The 15,911-nt window shown below is 42.8% G+C and overlaps 1 protein-coding gene across 16 annotated transcripts in view; it reads left to right on the forward strand.

Annotated features, from left to right (window-relative positions):
- IQSEC1 (IQ motif and Sec7 domain ArfGEF 1) overlaps window positions 1-15,911 on the forward strand; it is a 281,533-nt gene that overhangs the window by 214,411 nt on the left and 51,211 nt on the right. Inside the window, exon 1 of one of the 16 annotated variants that reach the window (XM_039559082.1) lies at window positions 8,829-8,983. The exons of 13 other annotated variants lie outside the window; for them this stretch is intronic. In XM_039559082.1, the coding sequence (XP_039415016.1) occupies window positions 8,919-8,983 (65 nt within the window). In that variant the 5' untranslated portion in view covers window positions 8,829-8,918. Of the gene's footprint in view, window positions 1-8,828; window positions 8,984-15,911 lie in introns of those variants that run through there. 2 more of the 16 variants (XM_039559083.1, XM_039559087.1) reach the window with 2 other exon arrangements.

The raw sequence follows: 15,911 nt of genomic DNA on the forward strand, positions 1-15,911 counted from the left end.
GCTTTCTGCTGTGGTTTCCATAGAATAACCCTGGCTGGAACTGCATCCCTCCTCTCCATCATCCTCTGCCTGTGGTGGCTGGTACCAGCAATTGGCCGTGCTCTGCCCCCAGTCACCTCTCTGCAATCCCATCAACAAAATAAAGTGTTCCTTGTAATTCGGTTTTCTGGCTTCTCAGCAAACAGAGCTTTGAGCACACCAGGATAAATTCTACCCTAGAGAAGGAGGAAATCTCTCTGGTCAGATAACACAAAATACAAATTGATTAAATTGCCAGTGCTCTTGCAGCCCTGTGTGTGTTGAAGGGTAGGAGGAGGAGGAGGAGGAGAGATTGGAGTCCCTTTGAGTCCAGAGTATGTTTCCTGCACATTGATGAAGATAAGTAACATTAATATAAACTGATTCACTGAGTAATCTTTGGTGGATGCCAAAGATCATCCATTTGCAATGCATTGTCTCTTTTATGGCCTCGGGGTAGTTTTATTTGCCAAGATACAAACTGTGAGTTCATAGCATGGGCATCTAGGCCGGGGGTGTGGGGGGAGGAAGGAACATGGGATGGCAAAGCAAATGAATTCACATTTCAAATTACTTCCCGTTCCTAATCTCCAGATTGGTTAGCAGCTTTTCCTAGGACACCTGGGGTGGTTCTAGTTGTAAATTTACTGTTTGCATTTGAAAGGATACCCACCTTTAATTGTACTGTGTAATTAATTAACATAATGGATTTTAATTTTCTTTTTGTCTAAGATTTAGACGAGACTTAATTAAATGTTTTCTGTGACAGGACGAAAGGTCAATCAAGTTGAGTGAATTTTCACTTTGGTGCATTTTCACTTCAGTGCTGTGGTTAATTGCAAAATAACCTTTCTGTTTTGGGTGTGAGAAACATGATTTCTTTTGCCATTTTTGCCTTTTGAAGGCAGTGATTTAAAATATGCTTTGGTTTATGTATAGGTCCCTTACTACCCACCCGGTGGGGCAGGTGCTGTGTGGAAATACCCTTCAGAGGGCTGCTAAAAGGAGGGTGGGTTGGGACAGGCTGCCCTGCCTGGGCCATTCAGTGAAACCAAACTTAGGGCAAGAGGGATCCTTTGCTTTTCTTTTTTATCCAGATTCAAAACAAGGACTGCAATAAGTAATAATTTTGAAAGATGAAAGTTCAGCACCCTGATGTCTTCCTACTATCTTTACTTGGTGTGCAGTTGTGCTGAAATATAACCCTTGTTAAAAAATTCAGGAGTTACGCATTTCCACAAGGAAACAAAATACATCCTGTTCATCTGTGAACGAAGATCTACTGTGCATAGTCATGTGCAAATTTTTTCCTCTGTTGGTATTTTGCTAATGGTGCCTTAGAGAGATGTAAGGGAAATCTGGGTGTTCCCCACAGACCTAACACTGGGGACACACCTTCCTTCTTCCATCTACCGTATTGGTAATTAGTTATCTGCACCCAAGAGCTTGAAAGAGGGGTTTTCCTGGTCCTTTTTTCCCTTACCACGCTGTGTAGGTCAGTGTGATAGAGAAGGCAATGGGAAGGTGTCACATGTACATGTCTGTGCTCTGTACTGGCACACTCAGCAGGACTGGTGCCAAACAACAAACACCTGTCTCCTTAGCTTGGATTGATCACTCTGTACTAGTAAATACCTGCCTCTCAGTCCCTGGTGCATGTAAAATGTAGTCGTGCCACTGAGATTTGGTACCTTCTGATCGCTTCTTCCCTCTGGTTTAACAGTGGGTGGAAAGATAATGCAATGTTATCCTACCCTTTTACACCTCACCTCTTTTTCCAGGTTTAGAGGGATGGACTGAAGGTGTATTTTCAGGTTATGACTGGGATTGGGAGCTGGCTGGAGCAGCCAGTGGCACAGTGGGCACACACTGGTGCCCTGTCTCAGCCCTGCTGTGCCCAGAGCTCAGGCAGGATGGGCAGAAGTGCCCTGTCTCCCTTTGAACACAGCCTGAGCTGCCCAGCCTTTTTTCTGAGGGTTCAGCATATTCCATAGAGAGGGCACTGAAACATGCTGTGCTACCCTGCAGGCTCCAGTCAGGAAATGGGAACAAAAATACTCCTTTTCTAATGCTCTTCATTCCACGTTGGTGTGCAGTGTTTCTCCAAGGTGTGTTGTTATTGCTTCCACTCCTGTTTTTGTTTACACCACTAAAGTTTCTATTCCCTAGGAAGATTACCATGGAAAAAGTCAACATTTGTTGCATACTCTAAGCTAGGACAGAGTTTTTGTAGTTTCTGAGTGTGGCCCATGGATTCAGGTCAATGAGTGGAGGCTGAGCTCTGTTAACACGGAGTGGTGTCACACACACGCAGCTGTTCCTGGCTTTGTGTCTGTAGAGGGTGACCTTAGCCCAGAACTCATTTTGCTACGTGATCACTGCTGGGGAATGCGGTTTGTTGGTTTGGTTTTCCATGGTGATCACCCTTTGTACCCTACAGAAAGCTTAAGCAGAAGGCCCCTGCTGAGTTTTGTGGAAAGGAACACTGCTGGTGCCACAGTCAACCTGTGGGATCAGCTGAAGGATGTGCAATGCCAAAAGAGAAGTGTCTGTAAATATTCCTGCATTTCAATCAAGTCTTCTGTCTGAGGAATACATTGCATCTCAATGCTGATGGATTTGACAAAATGGGAGTATAGATAAATATTCTTCTGGAATTAAAAGTAGTTGCATTGCACAGCCATGCACTAATACAGAAGCCATGAAAATATTTTCATGAAATGCCTTTAAATCTAATCTAATTATTAGGTAAATAATAAGACCTCCTTTATAGCCTTCTTCTTACCCATATGTTTAAATATGCAGTTAGTGAAAAGGTGATTTCTTCATCTAAAAATTGGATTTTGGTAACTTTTTAAAATTATTATTTATATATGGGAATTTCAGTGATGCTTTTCATTTTCCTAACAGTTTAAACTTGGTGGTTGCTATCAAAATAAACAACTGTAACACAATCTGAGCTTCAAGTAGAAGAATTCCTTGGTTTCGAATGGTGCTTGCAGAAAGGCACTCATGGAAAATATGTCCTTTGCATGGCATGCACTGCACACGTGATCTCTCAGAGCAGCACATTATACTGAGCCAGATGTCACAAATGCTGCTGGAGAGACAGTTCTGTACAGAATATAAAGTAGCAACATTCCAGTATTTACTTTAATGCTAAATAGTAATTATCTTCCCAAGCTTTCAGCCACTGTCTGTGGCGTTTGTAATTCTTTTCACATATGTGTTCAAAGAAACACAGTTCTGTATTTTTTAGAAGTAGAAAATATGAGTGAAAAATGTTTAAATCTGTCATGTGTCTTTCGGCTTGATTTTAGTGCGCACACTGAAGCTCACTCATCTCACTAAATGTATGAATTGTTCAAACAGGAAAAAAAAACCCCAAAATATTAAATATCAAGTAAACATAACCGTGCTTTTCTTGTGGATGGAGAGCTTTTGGGATGTTGATGACATGAAGCATAACTAAGCATTGTTAATCTCAGCTGCCATTAATCCCAAAGAAATGCTCTTTGCAGAAAATACATTATTACTGCCATGAAATGAAAGCAGGAAAACAGAGGAAGCTGTAAGGAACCTTCTGGTATGGAATATTTTTAAAGGATTATTTGGGTTCAGTTGGTTTACACAGGGTGTTCAAGAGCATTAACCCAATCTATTAGCCACCTGCATTATTTGTATCTTCTCAATGTGTGTTTTCTGTCCAACTTCATTGCAAGATATTTTATTCAGTAACAATTACTTTTCCAGTCTTTTCTTATGGCTAAGTAACAGTCTGGAAGGGGGAGCCCATGGTTTCAGCTTTCCCTCTGTGAGATCTGCTGGTTTAGAGCATCAGGATATGTCCCTTACATCCTGAGTTTCTCCCTCCTGACCCTCATGGGCTCAGTGCCCACCACTCTTGCTCGGCAGTGGCACCAAACACGCAGCCACAGAAACCCAGTGACCTGGTGCTGCAAATGTTTAGGTGTGTCCTAGGCTGTGGGAGCTCTGGATTCCACAGAGAAGGTGCCACTCCACGTGAGGAGAATGAAGGAGCCACCCTTGTACATATTTCACTCGGAAGGAACAAAGGAGTTTTATTCATGTAATGGTATCAGCAGAGTTATAACTGCAGTCACCTTGTATTCCTGGTACAGAGTCCTGCCTTTATTGCCCCAGGAATGCAGATCAGAGATTTCCCTTTCCCTTTTACTCCATCTACAGTTTCTGGTGAACAAAGTGGCTTTCTTGGCTTCCAGATGAACTTCTTTCTAAGGGGGCTCTCTGGCTCCTTGTCAGCCTCTGTACTGCCTTTGGGGGATTTCTGAGCATCCACTATCCTTCTGTCCATGGATTTATAAAAAGAAAATGTTTCCTCTTGAAGAACCACTTCTCAGTGCTGACTGACCTTTCTTGCAGCTTCTGCTCCTCAGGTATCATTTCACTGCTGGGGTGAGTGGCAGCGACGCTGACAGCTCCAGAAAGGCCTCTGCTAAATTATTTTCAAAGGGAGGGATTTGGTATTTGCTCAAAAAAAAAAACTGTTCCCTGTGCCTGTGGACCTGTCAAGAGAAATTTTAAATATCTTGATAGAATTATAATGAAATGTAGTCATCTAGTAACTGATTAGTTTTGTGGAAAAGGAAAACTGTGTCTTGCTGGGAGCTGAGGCAGGGCCAGAGGATGAACACATCAGCTCAGAAGCAGCATGAGCAGCGTTTCAGAGCTGTCTGAGAGACAAACCTAAATCGTGTTCCAAAAAGCTCTGCCCAATGTTACTTTTCCCAGCATTGTTGCCGTGGATGTAAATAGTCAGGCAGCGTTACAGTGCACCACTAATGCAGTTTACAATGGCTTCTAGCACAAGTGAGGGTTTGTAGGATCAGCTACTGACTCTGAGGGACAAAACCAGGTCAGAGTAGTGACAGCAGGGAATTTTCAGTCAGGAATCCTGGCTCTGGTCGAATGGTCTGACTGCAGTCTAAGCCTCTTTAGGCACTGTTTCTCTCACAGCTGAGATTTTGTAGATGTACTTCATAACTTGCTGTAGTTTGCAGGGTTGCCTGGTTTGCATGCTTCAACTTTGGACAAATCTGTGTACCTTAGCATTCTGAAACCTTGTTTTCATATGAAATTTCCTTTTTTGTTCCAAAATTGCTGCTCTTACTCAAACCTTCTAGCCAGGGAATGGAGAGACTTTGCTGGAGAGCACAGCCTTTCTCTGGCAAGGTTTATTTTGAGGGCCAACAACAGACAATGATCTTTTCTCCCTCTGTAGGGTGGAGCATCTTGTTTTATGGGAGGGGATAAAGAAGCAGAACATGTAGACAGATCTGTTTCCCTTTCAGTTCTCCCACTGATCTGCAAGGCAACTGGGAGAAGTTATTCCAATTTTCCTCTGCTATGGTTTATAATCTTTGTGCTTCAGTATTCCCATCACTCACACAGCAATAAACTTGATGTTTTGTAAAGGTGTGGGGCCTTGAGACAGGTGGTTGAAAAGTACCATTATGAGTCTCCAAACCCTTGCAATCAGTGAAGATTTCCTTTGCCTTAAATAGGCTTTGGATCTGTTCTTAGGAGAGCAAAAAAGACTACAAAGATTCATTGTTTTGCCTACTCCGTAGCAACTGACTACATAAAGCCTTTTCCCAGACGTGTTTGTTTAAAGGCTTTATAAGTTCAGTTTAAAAAATGAACTGAAGTGGTAGTTATTGTTTTTATGCTGATTTTTGTGTACTGGCATTAAAAAATGAAATAATCTGGTACAGAGCCACAGGAAATGCAGAAATGTGTATGAGAGAAGATAAGAAATCCACTTTGGAGGGACACAGAAGTGGGATGAGTACAGGAGCATGTTAGCTTTTGAAGAATTACCTGGCACACTTGAGAATTCCCATGTAATTCCAGGTCGCATGGGAACATTATGACACTTTATATGGTTAGAGGATCGATTACTCTTCATTGATAATTCTCACTGTGAGAGAATAATGTGGAAGAGGATTGTGCTGTACATCCTTGAAACTGATATATCCCAATTTTTTTTAAGGAATACTTGGTTTACATTAGGTGTACAGGTAAGCATGGGCAGAGAGAGAACATGAGAAACAGCGAATTCACCACGGGAGGCAGGAGGTGGAGGATCCACATGGTTTAGCATATTTTTTTCAAGGGAGGAATTGGATCAATATCCCCCCAAATCCCACAGTGAGAGGAATAACGGGTGTTTTGGCCTGTATATGCAGTTTATTGTACAATGCTGCATGGCTGTATTTATACTCTGCAGGAAGAAAACTACTCCCTGGTAGTTTCTTCTGGGTTCTTTTGCCTGGGTAACCCTTTGCTTTTATTCAAGCAAAATGCAAGACAAATGCTTATTTTTCAGCCTTTTTAGATCTTGGAAATAATGGTGTATTAAATGTGATTAAGTTGGGAATTACCCTTTAAGTAGGGTCACAATTACTGTAGATTTAGATGGCATGTTGTACAAATTGCTGTGTGCTCATAATTACAAATTGAGTTTGTTGCACTCTGGGGGTTTATAAACTTTGTTTTAGCCATTAACACATTAAATAGTAGTGATTTATGTAAATTACTGGATAAACCAAGATTTCAGTATTGCGCTTAATCTAAGGTTTAATTATATTTCTGTATTAGAAATAAAATAGTGTTAGCTTTAGCAAGGAGGATTGAATGGTCTGAGGGAGTCGTTCACTGCTGAGATACTGTATTAATATTAATTGAGTGCTGCTTGTTGGGCAACTGGCTGGAAACTACAGTGGTGCAAAGTGAATGAAGCAGCAGCTGCGGTGAGTGAGCTGGTTGTCACAATAAGCTCTTCCTGTGGTCAGCCAGCCCACTTGCTTCACAATTATTTCCCTCAAACTTCTGGGCTGATCTGGAGAGTGTAAAATCATGCTTTGAAATCTTTGCTTACTTCCACTTACAGAGAGATTTCCTAGTTCCTTAACTTTTGCTTAAGTCAAGTTGATCTAACAGAGCAAAGATCACTTTGTGTTGTGCTATTAGTTGTGGCCCACCAAATTGCCAGGAACAAGGATAGTTGGACATGAAAAGTTACTTTTTGACCTCCGTACACTGCACTACATATTTATACAATATCTTAGTGGCAACTCCAATGCTAGTTAGGTGTCAAAATAACAGCAGAAGGACAACAGGGATATACATCCTACTGGTTCTGCCAAAGCTTCTTATGTAAAGTGCAGATCAGTGAAGTGCTATAGAAGGCCATGTTTGGTTCTGTGTTGGTAGAAGAGCCTCTCCTGCCCCTGTCTTCTGGGGCCTGAAACATCAGCTCTGTATGTTCAGCACCTCTTCTGTCACCAGGATGACAAAGAAATTTAGCTACGTGACACCAAAAATTGTCCTAAGAAGTCATAGACCTAGAGGTCTGTGCTAAATCACCACCTGAGAGAGGGTGGATTGCCCAGTGTGGATTACAGTTATTGTTACCTGAGAGAAAATGGATTGTACACGATGGATTATGGATGAATGAAAATGGTTTTGGAATGTTGAAACATTCACAAAAAATCCCTCCAAAAATAACTGCATCAGGCTGCCTCGACTCGGAAACCACAATGTTGTCTGCGTAGTGCAGCAAGAATTTGTTTTTCTGTGTTTGATTCCCCCCGTTGGAACAGATGTGAGATCTTAAATGTGTAGATGATTTGGGCATTTAATCTCTACTTTAAATTTTAACAACATATTCAAGCAAGAAGTGATCTAACAAAAACTTTGTACCAGAATGGTCGAAACTAAATGGGGAATTCTGGATGCTTGACATTGATGGGGGGAAAGCCATCTGTAACAATTATCCACGCAGTGTTTGGAATGGGTTGTGTTTGTATTGCTTGGTTATTTGCTGATCTAGCGTGATCGTATCTGTAGAAGGAAGATTGTGTTTGAAGTGGCTTCAGAAAAGCACATTCTTCAGAAAATTCTGTGACTGCTTTTGAGGTCAGAGCTTCCCAGCCACCCTTTCCAATACGTCTCCTTCACAGCCCACGCTAAAACTGTCTGTATTTATATATTCCCTAAATGGAAACGGGTTTCCGAAGGAGAAGTTGACTTTTGGGAACTGCTCGTGTCTGCTTTGGATTTGTCTCTGTTTACAAGTAGAGATGAAGCTTAATGCAGGAGGCATTGAGTCAGGACCAGAAAAACGTGGGGTTGTTGTGGATCCCAGACCTTCTTGCTGGGAAGAGGCTGTCTGGATAACCATGAAATGTTGAAAGCAGGCATTGCAGTGTAAATAGTCTCTGGTTAGAGACTTGCAGTGACTTTCCTATGAAAACAGCCGGTGTAGGTGTGTCCTTCCTTAACGTGTTTGAGTTTCACTGAAAGCTAGTTAAACCCAGGCGTATTGGAATCTACGCCTAGCGCTTCCTTAGGAAACTATGCAAAACGCACGCTCCATCCAAATCTTTAAGGGGGGGGAGGGCTTCAACGAAAGCTGCCTCGATTCTTTTCACCACCCTGAAAGACGGGATGTATAAATACGAATTATGTTGCATGCACGGCTCTGCGCCGTGCTCCTTCTTGCGCCCGCTTCGCTCGGGCGGCATTTTTAGCTCCCGAATAAAACTCCCCCCAAACTACAGCTATCGGCCAGCGGTGCTTTGTTGTGTCATTCCAGAGTATGGAGCTGTGGGGAGGGTGTTGCTATTTCGTTGTCGAGGGGCATCCGGCCACGGTGAGGGATGTACGGGCTGCTGGAGTGAGGGGAGCCCTCAGAGCAGCGTTTTTCCCCGGGAATCCCGCCCTCCACGCGTGCGCTCTTGCCCGGTTCCCTGCCCCACCGCCCGCGGAGGGGAGCGGGAGCGGGCGCGGGGCGGGGCGGCCCGAGGGGCGGCTATGGTGGCACGGAGCTCCCCGCCCGACACTCCGGCCCGGCCATGTGGTGCTTGCACTGCAGCTCGGAGAGGACCCAGTCGCTGCTGGAGCTGGAGCTGGACAGCTGGTGAGGGGTGCGGGGGTGGCCCCCGAGCCGCCGCTGCCGCACAAAGGGCTCCGCGCCGCCAACGCTGCCCGGGCTCGCTATGGGAAGTGCGGGAGGATGGGATGGGATGGGATGGGATGGGGGAGTCCGGCTTGCGCTGGGAGCACCCTTTTGTCCCTGGGGATTGTCGCTGGGGGTTGTCTCCGGGGGTTATCCCCGCGATTGCCCCCGTTACCCCTGGGGGTTGCCCCGGGGTGTCTGCGGGTCGCGGCGATCGGGAGCTGTTGCCGTGTCCCGGAGCGGGGACAGGCGGAGGCTCCGGCTGCCCTGCGGGAGCCGAGGGTTGGATCGTCCCCAAGCGGCCCCGCTGCGGTGCTGTGGGGGACGGGCAGAGCCCTAAATGGGGAGCTGTGGCAGCAGGGTGTGAGCTGACCTGGCCGCTCCTGACACCGGTGTGAAAACACTGCTTATGGGGAGTTCGGGAGAGAGCGCGGAAATCACATGATTTGTGTCAAAGCGGGGTGAGTTCTGCTGCAGAGCTCTGGTACAGGCTGTTCCCGGTGTCCGGGGCCGGCCGGAGACCTGGCCTTGTCCTGGCAGGTGTGTCACACTCAGCGGGGTGTGAAGTCAGCATTTGCCACTCGTGCCCTCAGCCAGAAAAGAAGAAAAAAAAAAAAAAGACAAAAAAAGTTCCCTTCGAAGGCCTTTAAAGTTCAGATACTTGAATAACTGACGCAGGAGGAACAGAGGGTGGGATTTGTCGTGTTAACACATACAGTCCCTATTGTAATGATGTTGTTAACTACCAAAATAACGCGTGTCAAAAGTACAGCAATACATAACTCTGTCCCTGAGCTGCCTGAAAACTCCATGCACAAACGAGTTTTTGTGGTGTGATGCTGTGTGTGCATTTATGATAAACTAAAAAATTTATCCTGCACATGCAGTGCACTTGCAAAATGAATTTATCTCCGATGCATCATGGAAGTTTATTCCACCAAGTAATTCAGCCAAATGCTGAGCTGTTCGACTGTTAAAGGAATATTCAGCTTAGCTAAAGATAGAAAACATCTTAAATTGGGTGTGGGCATGTGTGGAAAAATATAAAAGGAGGAAGTGACTGGATTCAGTGTAACTATGCATGAATGCAACAGTTGCTTTTCTAGAAAAGAAAGGCAAAATGTTTTTTGATAAAGAAAACTGTTTCATGGTACAGTTTAGTCATACAGTTAATGATCCTTCAGCCCATTTTTTACCCTTAAAGAAAAAAATAATGTAAGTTTCCTGTGTGGAGAAGGTAATGTTTGCATAAGTGATGTTACCTTTGCATGGCTTGCTAAAAACATAATTCATAACTATTACTTTAGTGACAGATTTGCCTATTACACAGTTACATTCTGTTATTCATCATTGTTTCAGACTTTTTCCCTCCATTTGCACATTGCTATGCACTTCCTTTCAGTTAAACTTGATTATTCTGCCTGATGTGCTAAAAGAGGAATTGCTGAGTACTCAGTTTGGATGGTTGTATTTAACTGTGTCTGTTCTTGTGGCAGATATCCTTCATATAAACACAGAATTCATTACACCTATTGAGTGCTTTGGGAGAGCTAAGGCCATGCTGAATAAAATTACTCATTTTCCATTTTACTTCTACTTTTGTACCAGATTTGGTTTTGCTGTTGAGATGTCCTGTTCTAATTCCTGAAATATATTGAGAATACTGTTACAAAGTAGTCAGCTGGGATTTTTTTCTCTTGGTTAAATAGAAGCTCAATGTTCAGGTTTCCCGTGTGAAGTCATTTATCATCCTTTATTCTTCCTATTTCTACTAATCTGAAATAATTCATTATCATCCAAGGTATTGTAATCCAAGATCTGGAGCTAACCAGTGAAAACCATAGTGCTCCATGTACCAACAGCATTCAGTTGTTTCTTTGCCCTTTAGAAGCCCTCTGGGAATCCTGGTGCAGTTAATGAACAACCTGCTCTTCAGTTTCATTGAATAATTTGCAGCTTTCAGGTGAGGAAACCCAAGGATTCAGTTTTTCTCCTGAAAAGTGCAAATACCAACTTGAACAGTAACTCTGATTTGTCGTTCCTGTAAGTCTTGTACTGGAAGGTTGCAGGGACTGGATCCAGGGAGTGACTGCTGGGCAAAGAGACCTTCTCTGCTGGAGAAGGTGTCTTCACCAGTGGTTTCCAGGGAGAAACAGGAGTGATTGCTTAGGATTTTGTGGCCTTACACGGGTTTTCTCACCCTGTGACCATTTTGTGTTTGCAAAATGAAAAATCTTTCAAGAGAATCTATTCATATGGCTATAGAAAGTGTTTCTCCAGATACTGGGTCTTCATGAGGAGAACACTCTTCCATCTCTTGGAGCCTGGGATTGTTTCATGCCTTTGAGGGCTTCAAGAGCAGTGCAAGGACTTTGGGTGGAACAATTCCTTTGAAACAACCGTTTACCTTTATATTGATAATGTTTTCTCAGAGTCTAAAGATGGCAATTCAAGGCTCACACTCTGAAGAGGCAAATCTCATAATGGTGTAGGTGATTAGCACACTTAGGTGATGGCTCTAATGATGCCTGCAAACTGTGCTTGCATGAACACCGGGGAGAAGGAGCTCAATAATAAAAGCTGGCCTAGAGGTAGTCAGTGGTCTGGTGGTGGATGCCAGGTGTCCTCCCAGCACTCGTGGATGTTACCTGTAGGTGTTTAGCAGCTGCTCACAGATTCCAGTTGTGTTCCTTGGTGTTTAACACCACTGGTGTTCAGGCTCCAGCAGGACCTTGGGACACAAGTGCTGGAAGTGAGGAGTTGCCTTCCAAGGGAAACGTGTCCTTGTGCCCAGTGTGGTGCTCCAGTGGAACACTGCATTGGCTTAACTTCATCTGTGTGACTGCAAAATGGAATTTAACCTGCTGCCAGGGCACTTGGGAAATAGTAATGCCATAAAGATGGTCTGGAAATTATCCACTAGTCCTTCATGGAATTTTAGCATCCAAACTAATGAACCCTCTTTGTTGTAAACCCATGAGGCTTCCAGTTTCTGTAGCATTCTGAGAGGTGCAAAGGAGGGTTTAAGGTACTGTATTTTTAAATATTGATTTTTTTTTGTTTGTTTTTTTTTTTTTATTTTGAATTTTGAAACATCACAGTCTGAGTCTGGATTGTTGTACCTTTTATTGCAAGGATTTGCCATAATTCATAAACATCTTTCAGGATGCAAATTTTTTGCTCCTTCAGCATTTACATGGTTGTTCTGCCAGGCCTAATGGTAATTTTATCATTAATTTCAGAGTCAGGCATATTTTAATCACAGCAGCTGTCAATCAATTATTTCTTTTTATGTTTATTTAATAACAGAACTGCAGGAGACCTCAGAAATGGTAACCAAGGTGGAGCCCTGATTGCTCTGTTTGTTACATTAAATATGTGAGGATGTGCCCCTAACCCAGACACTGCCTGATCCACAGAGCAACTGGAATTATGAGGTAGCTCGTGGGTTAGGGAAGAAAGTGTGTTGGTGCATTGCTTTTGTTAACCATGCTTTGTTTAGATGTCATTTGTGTTGAAACAGGGTATGGGCCACAAGCCAGACTCATATTCCTGAGTTTGCTGCTTTATTTCTGTTGCCCAGGAAGAAAGACTGTGTAGTCACAAGAGCAGAATCAGCCCAGCCTTTGGAAATTCACTTTTAGTATCTTGTATATTGCTATTTTATGTCAAAATTATGTATTTAGGTACAGGTTTTGTTTAATTCATGGGTCTTTGTTATGCAAAACCATTTACTGATCATGGACTTTTTTAGCAAGACTTACTAATCAAAAATATTTTACTTACATAGCCTTTCTCGTGTCTTTTGGGAATCCTTTTGAATTTTATTTAGGTTCCATTTAGGGTACAGGCAGAGATGGCAACTTCACTGCACTGCTGTGATTTGACTCCAGGTTTCCAGAGAAGAACAGATGCTGCTTTAATCCACTGTAGCACAAAGCCCCAGTATTACGTTAAAGGGGAATGCAAATTTAGCTAAATAAATCCTTTTGCTTCCTTACAATAGACAAAAGACTAGAATCATTCTCATGAAATAATTGTAGAGATGTCTTTAATAAAGTAAAAGAAGACAAGCTTTGGTATGATAAAAAAAACCCCAAACCCTTTTGTTCCTGTGAGAGAAGCAGAAAATTAGAATGATGGCTTTGATAGCCACAGGAAATTGATGTATTATATCTGTTAATCAGATTCTTTCAGTAGTTTAGTGTCATCCCAGTTAAACTTGTGCTTATAAACAAAGGACACAATTCCCTGTTGCCTTCTGCTTTGCAAGCACAAACAAAATGCCACAGTTATGATCGGACTTGCATTTACATCAGTGGCTACACACGGGGTATGGCCACAGAAAAAGAATCCTAAGCTTGTTTTGAGGGGTACTTGCACTGTTTAGTCTGAAAAATTAACAAGGATGGATGTGTCGTGAACACAGAAAAAGAAAACCAACTTCCTTCTGTTTGTTAATATATCCATGACCTTTCCAGTCATCCTCACACAGGGCAGAGGCAGCAAGGATGCAAAGCTGGTGGGTTTTCTGTTGCAGGGAATGTTTGCAGCCAGCCCTGACTCTGCACTACAGGAGCATTCTTCCACAAGGTGATAAATACTAGATAATTTCAGCTGTTCTTGGATTTGTGAAAGAAAGTTCATTATCTTTGTTTATATTTTCTTTTCTTGTATTTTACTCTGTGAGTCTTGTTTAGAAGATACCAGTGATGTCGAGCATTTAGTAGAAACTGCTTTCAAGAAGGAGCTGATATTAATACTCTTAGATTTGAGAGAATGGGGCTTCACAGCTGATAGTTTCCTGTAAATACTAGTCATTAATGCCTTGTGAAGTGAGAGAGAACAGAGGATTACCTGGACTTAATGGGAATTGTCTAAATGATGACAACATGATGCAAAGTCAGATTCTTTTTTTGTTATTTAGAAGTGATTAAAATGTTTTAGATTAGGTTAGCCTAGAAGAAAAATATTTCAGGTTTTCCTACCACAGTGCAGCATGGTACACAAGACCATTTCTCACTGCCTTAGGTTGAGATTTTCAAAATCTGTCTTTGCACAATATCACATTTTCATCTCACAAAATGGTGACCCTTGTTTTCAGGAACTGGGCTTCTACCCATGTCCTAAAAGAACATTTTCAATTGTGGAAAGAACTGTGAACTGTGTCGTGATAAAGAGCCTATAGATGACTAAGAATTACCCAAGTTGTATATTTTAGCCTCATGTTCTGTTGTGGTTGAGCAGCCTCATGTGCAGCCCCCAGCTAAGCCAGGCTGCATCCCTGTCACAGACACTGTCACAGAATATTCCTGAGCTGGGAGGGACCCACGGGGATCATCAAGTCCAAATGTGAGTGAAAGGCAGTGCAGAGTGTTGGTGGCTCTGGGAGCCAGCAGTGCTGGGCAGCTGTGCTACACCCAAAGGAAGCTGCAACATGCCCTGCGCAGCCCAAAGACTGCTCCTCTGTGTTCAGTCAAACATTTCCAAGGCAGGAGTTGCTACCTGTGTTACTCTTTTATTGTCATCAGTGAGGTGAGTCAGAAGTTCTGTTGAAAGCCTACGCTTAATTCCTCTCTGACAGAGAAAGAGCTGTAAAATGTATGGACTCAGCATAATAGGGAGGAAATGTAAAAGGAAGGAAGTTTGTGAATGAGAAAAAGTATCTGTCAGCTCTTTAGCTGATTTAGAGGTTATGAGCAATCTTTGGAGGTCTCGTGTGTACAAGAGTGAAGGTTTATGTGTAGTATCTTGGGGCATGTGTGCAAATACCTTCTGTGTTTGAACACACTGCCTTGAATCCAAGCGTCATCTACAGCACTGTCTTTTCCACCAAACCCCACACTTCCAACAAAAAATCTCTTATTATTTGGGTTCCTTAAGCACTGTGTACAGTCTGGTATAAACCTTGGGTGTGCTGCAGAGGATAAAATCTCCCTTTTACAAGGATGCCTATGATTACAGAGAGGTGAGCAGTGCTTCTGTTCCAGTGAGTTGCAACACCTCTCTCTTGGTTTGTGCAGAGTGCTCAAGGCCAGTTCCCGTTCTCACTGGCTGGGTAACAACACCCTGAGCTTCACTGGGAGCAGGAACAAGTGCCATATTCTCACCCTTTTCTTTCCTACCTGCTGAGCGTTTCCCATGCCCATTTGCACTTAAATATTTTGAAATTACTTTGTTTTCCCATAGAGAAAACTGGTAGGGTTTCATTCTCTTTTGAGGTTGGCTTTTTTTAGACTTGGCTGGGCAAAGTTGGCAGTCAAAATCGAGGGTCTGTGCAGTGATTAAAATTGAGTGGTACTTTTTTATTATATATACTTCCAGATTCAGTTAGATCAGTGAGAGGTTTCTCTGATCAGACTTGTAACAGCCCGTCCTCCTTTTGGATTGGCTTTTTAAAGTATGTTACTCTAATTTTGTGAATTTTATCTGTAACTACAGAGGGAAGTCAACCAACCACTAGAAGCTGAGCAGTCCCTTTCTTTCTGATTTTAAAAGTGGATGATTTTGGCCAACTATTTCTTAAATCCAAGAGAGACAGCTAAGTAGCTCAAAGTTCATCAGTGACATTGTTTGAAAGCACAGCTCATTAGATAATAACAGTATATTATAAGTCATTGAAATGAAATCCCTTGGTTGTTCTAAATAGGTCCTTTTGTACAACATTCATTTGCTCCAGAAGTTAGTTCTCTGAGATTTTGCTCAATGAAGTGTCCAGTTTTGTTGTCATTTCTGCTGCATGGACCCTCTGCACGCTCTTTGTTTATGATGATTCTTAATTTCCCTCACAGACATACTGGGAAAGGCTGGTCTGCTCAAAAGTTGTTGCTAGCTTTCTGTACTGTGTCATATTTGTAAGCCTTTCAAACAGTCTAGGGGCAAAATCTTA

The sequence above is a fragment of the Corvus cornix genome, chromosome 12 (assembly GCF_000738735.6).
Source record: "Corvus cornix cornix isolate S_Up_H32 chromosome 12, ASM73873v5, whole genome shotgun sequence".
In the NCBI taxonomy this organism is placed as follows: Eukaryota; Metazoa; Chordata; class Aves; order Passeriformes; family Corvidae; genus Corvus; species Corvus cornix.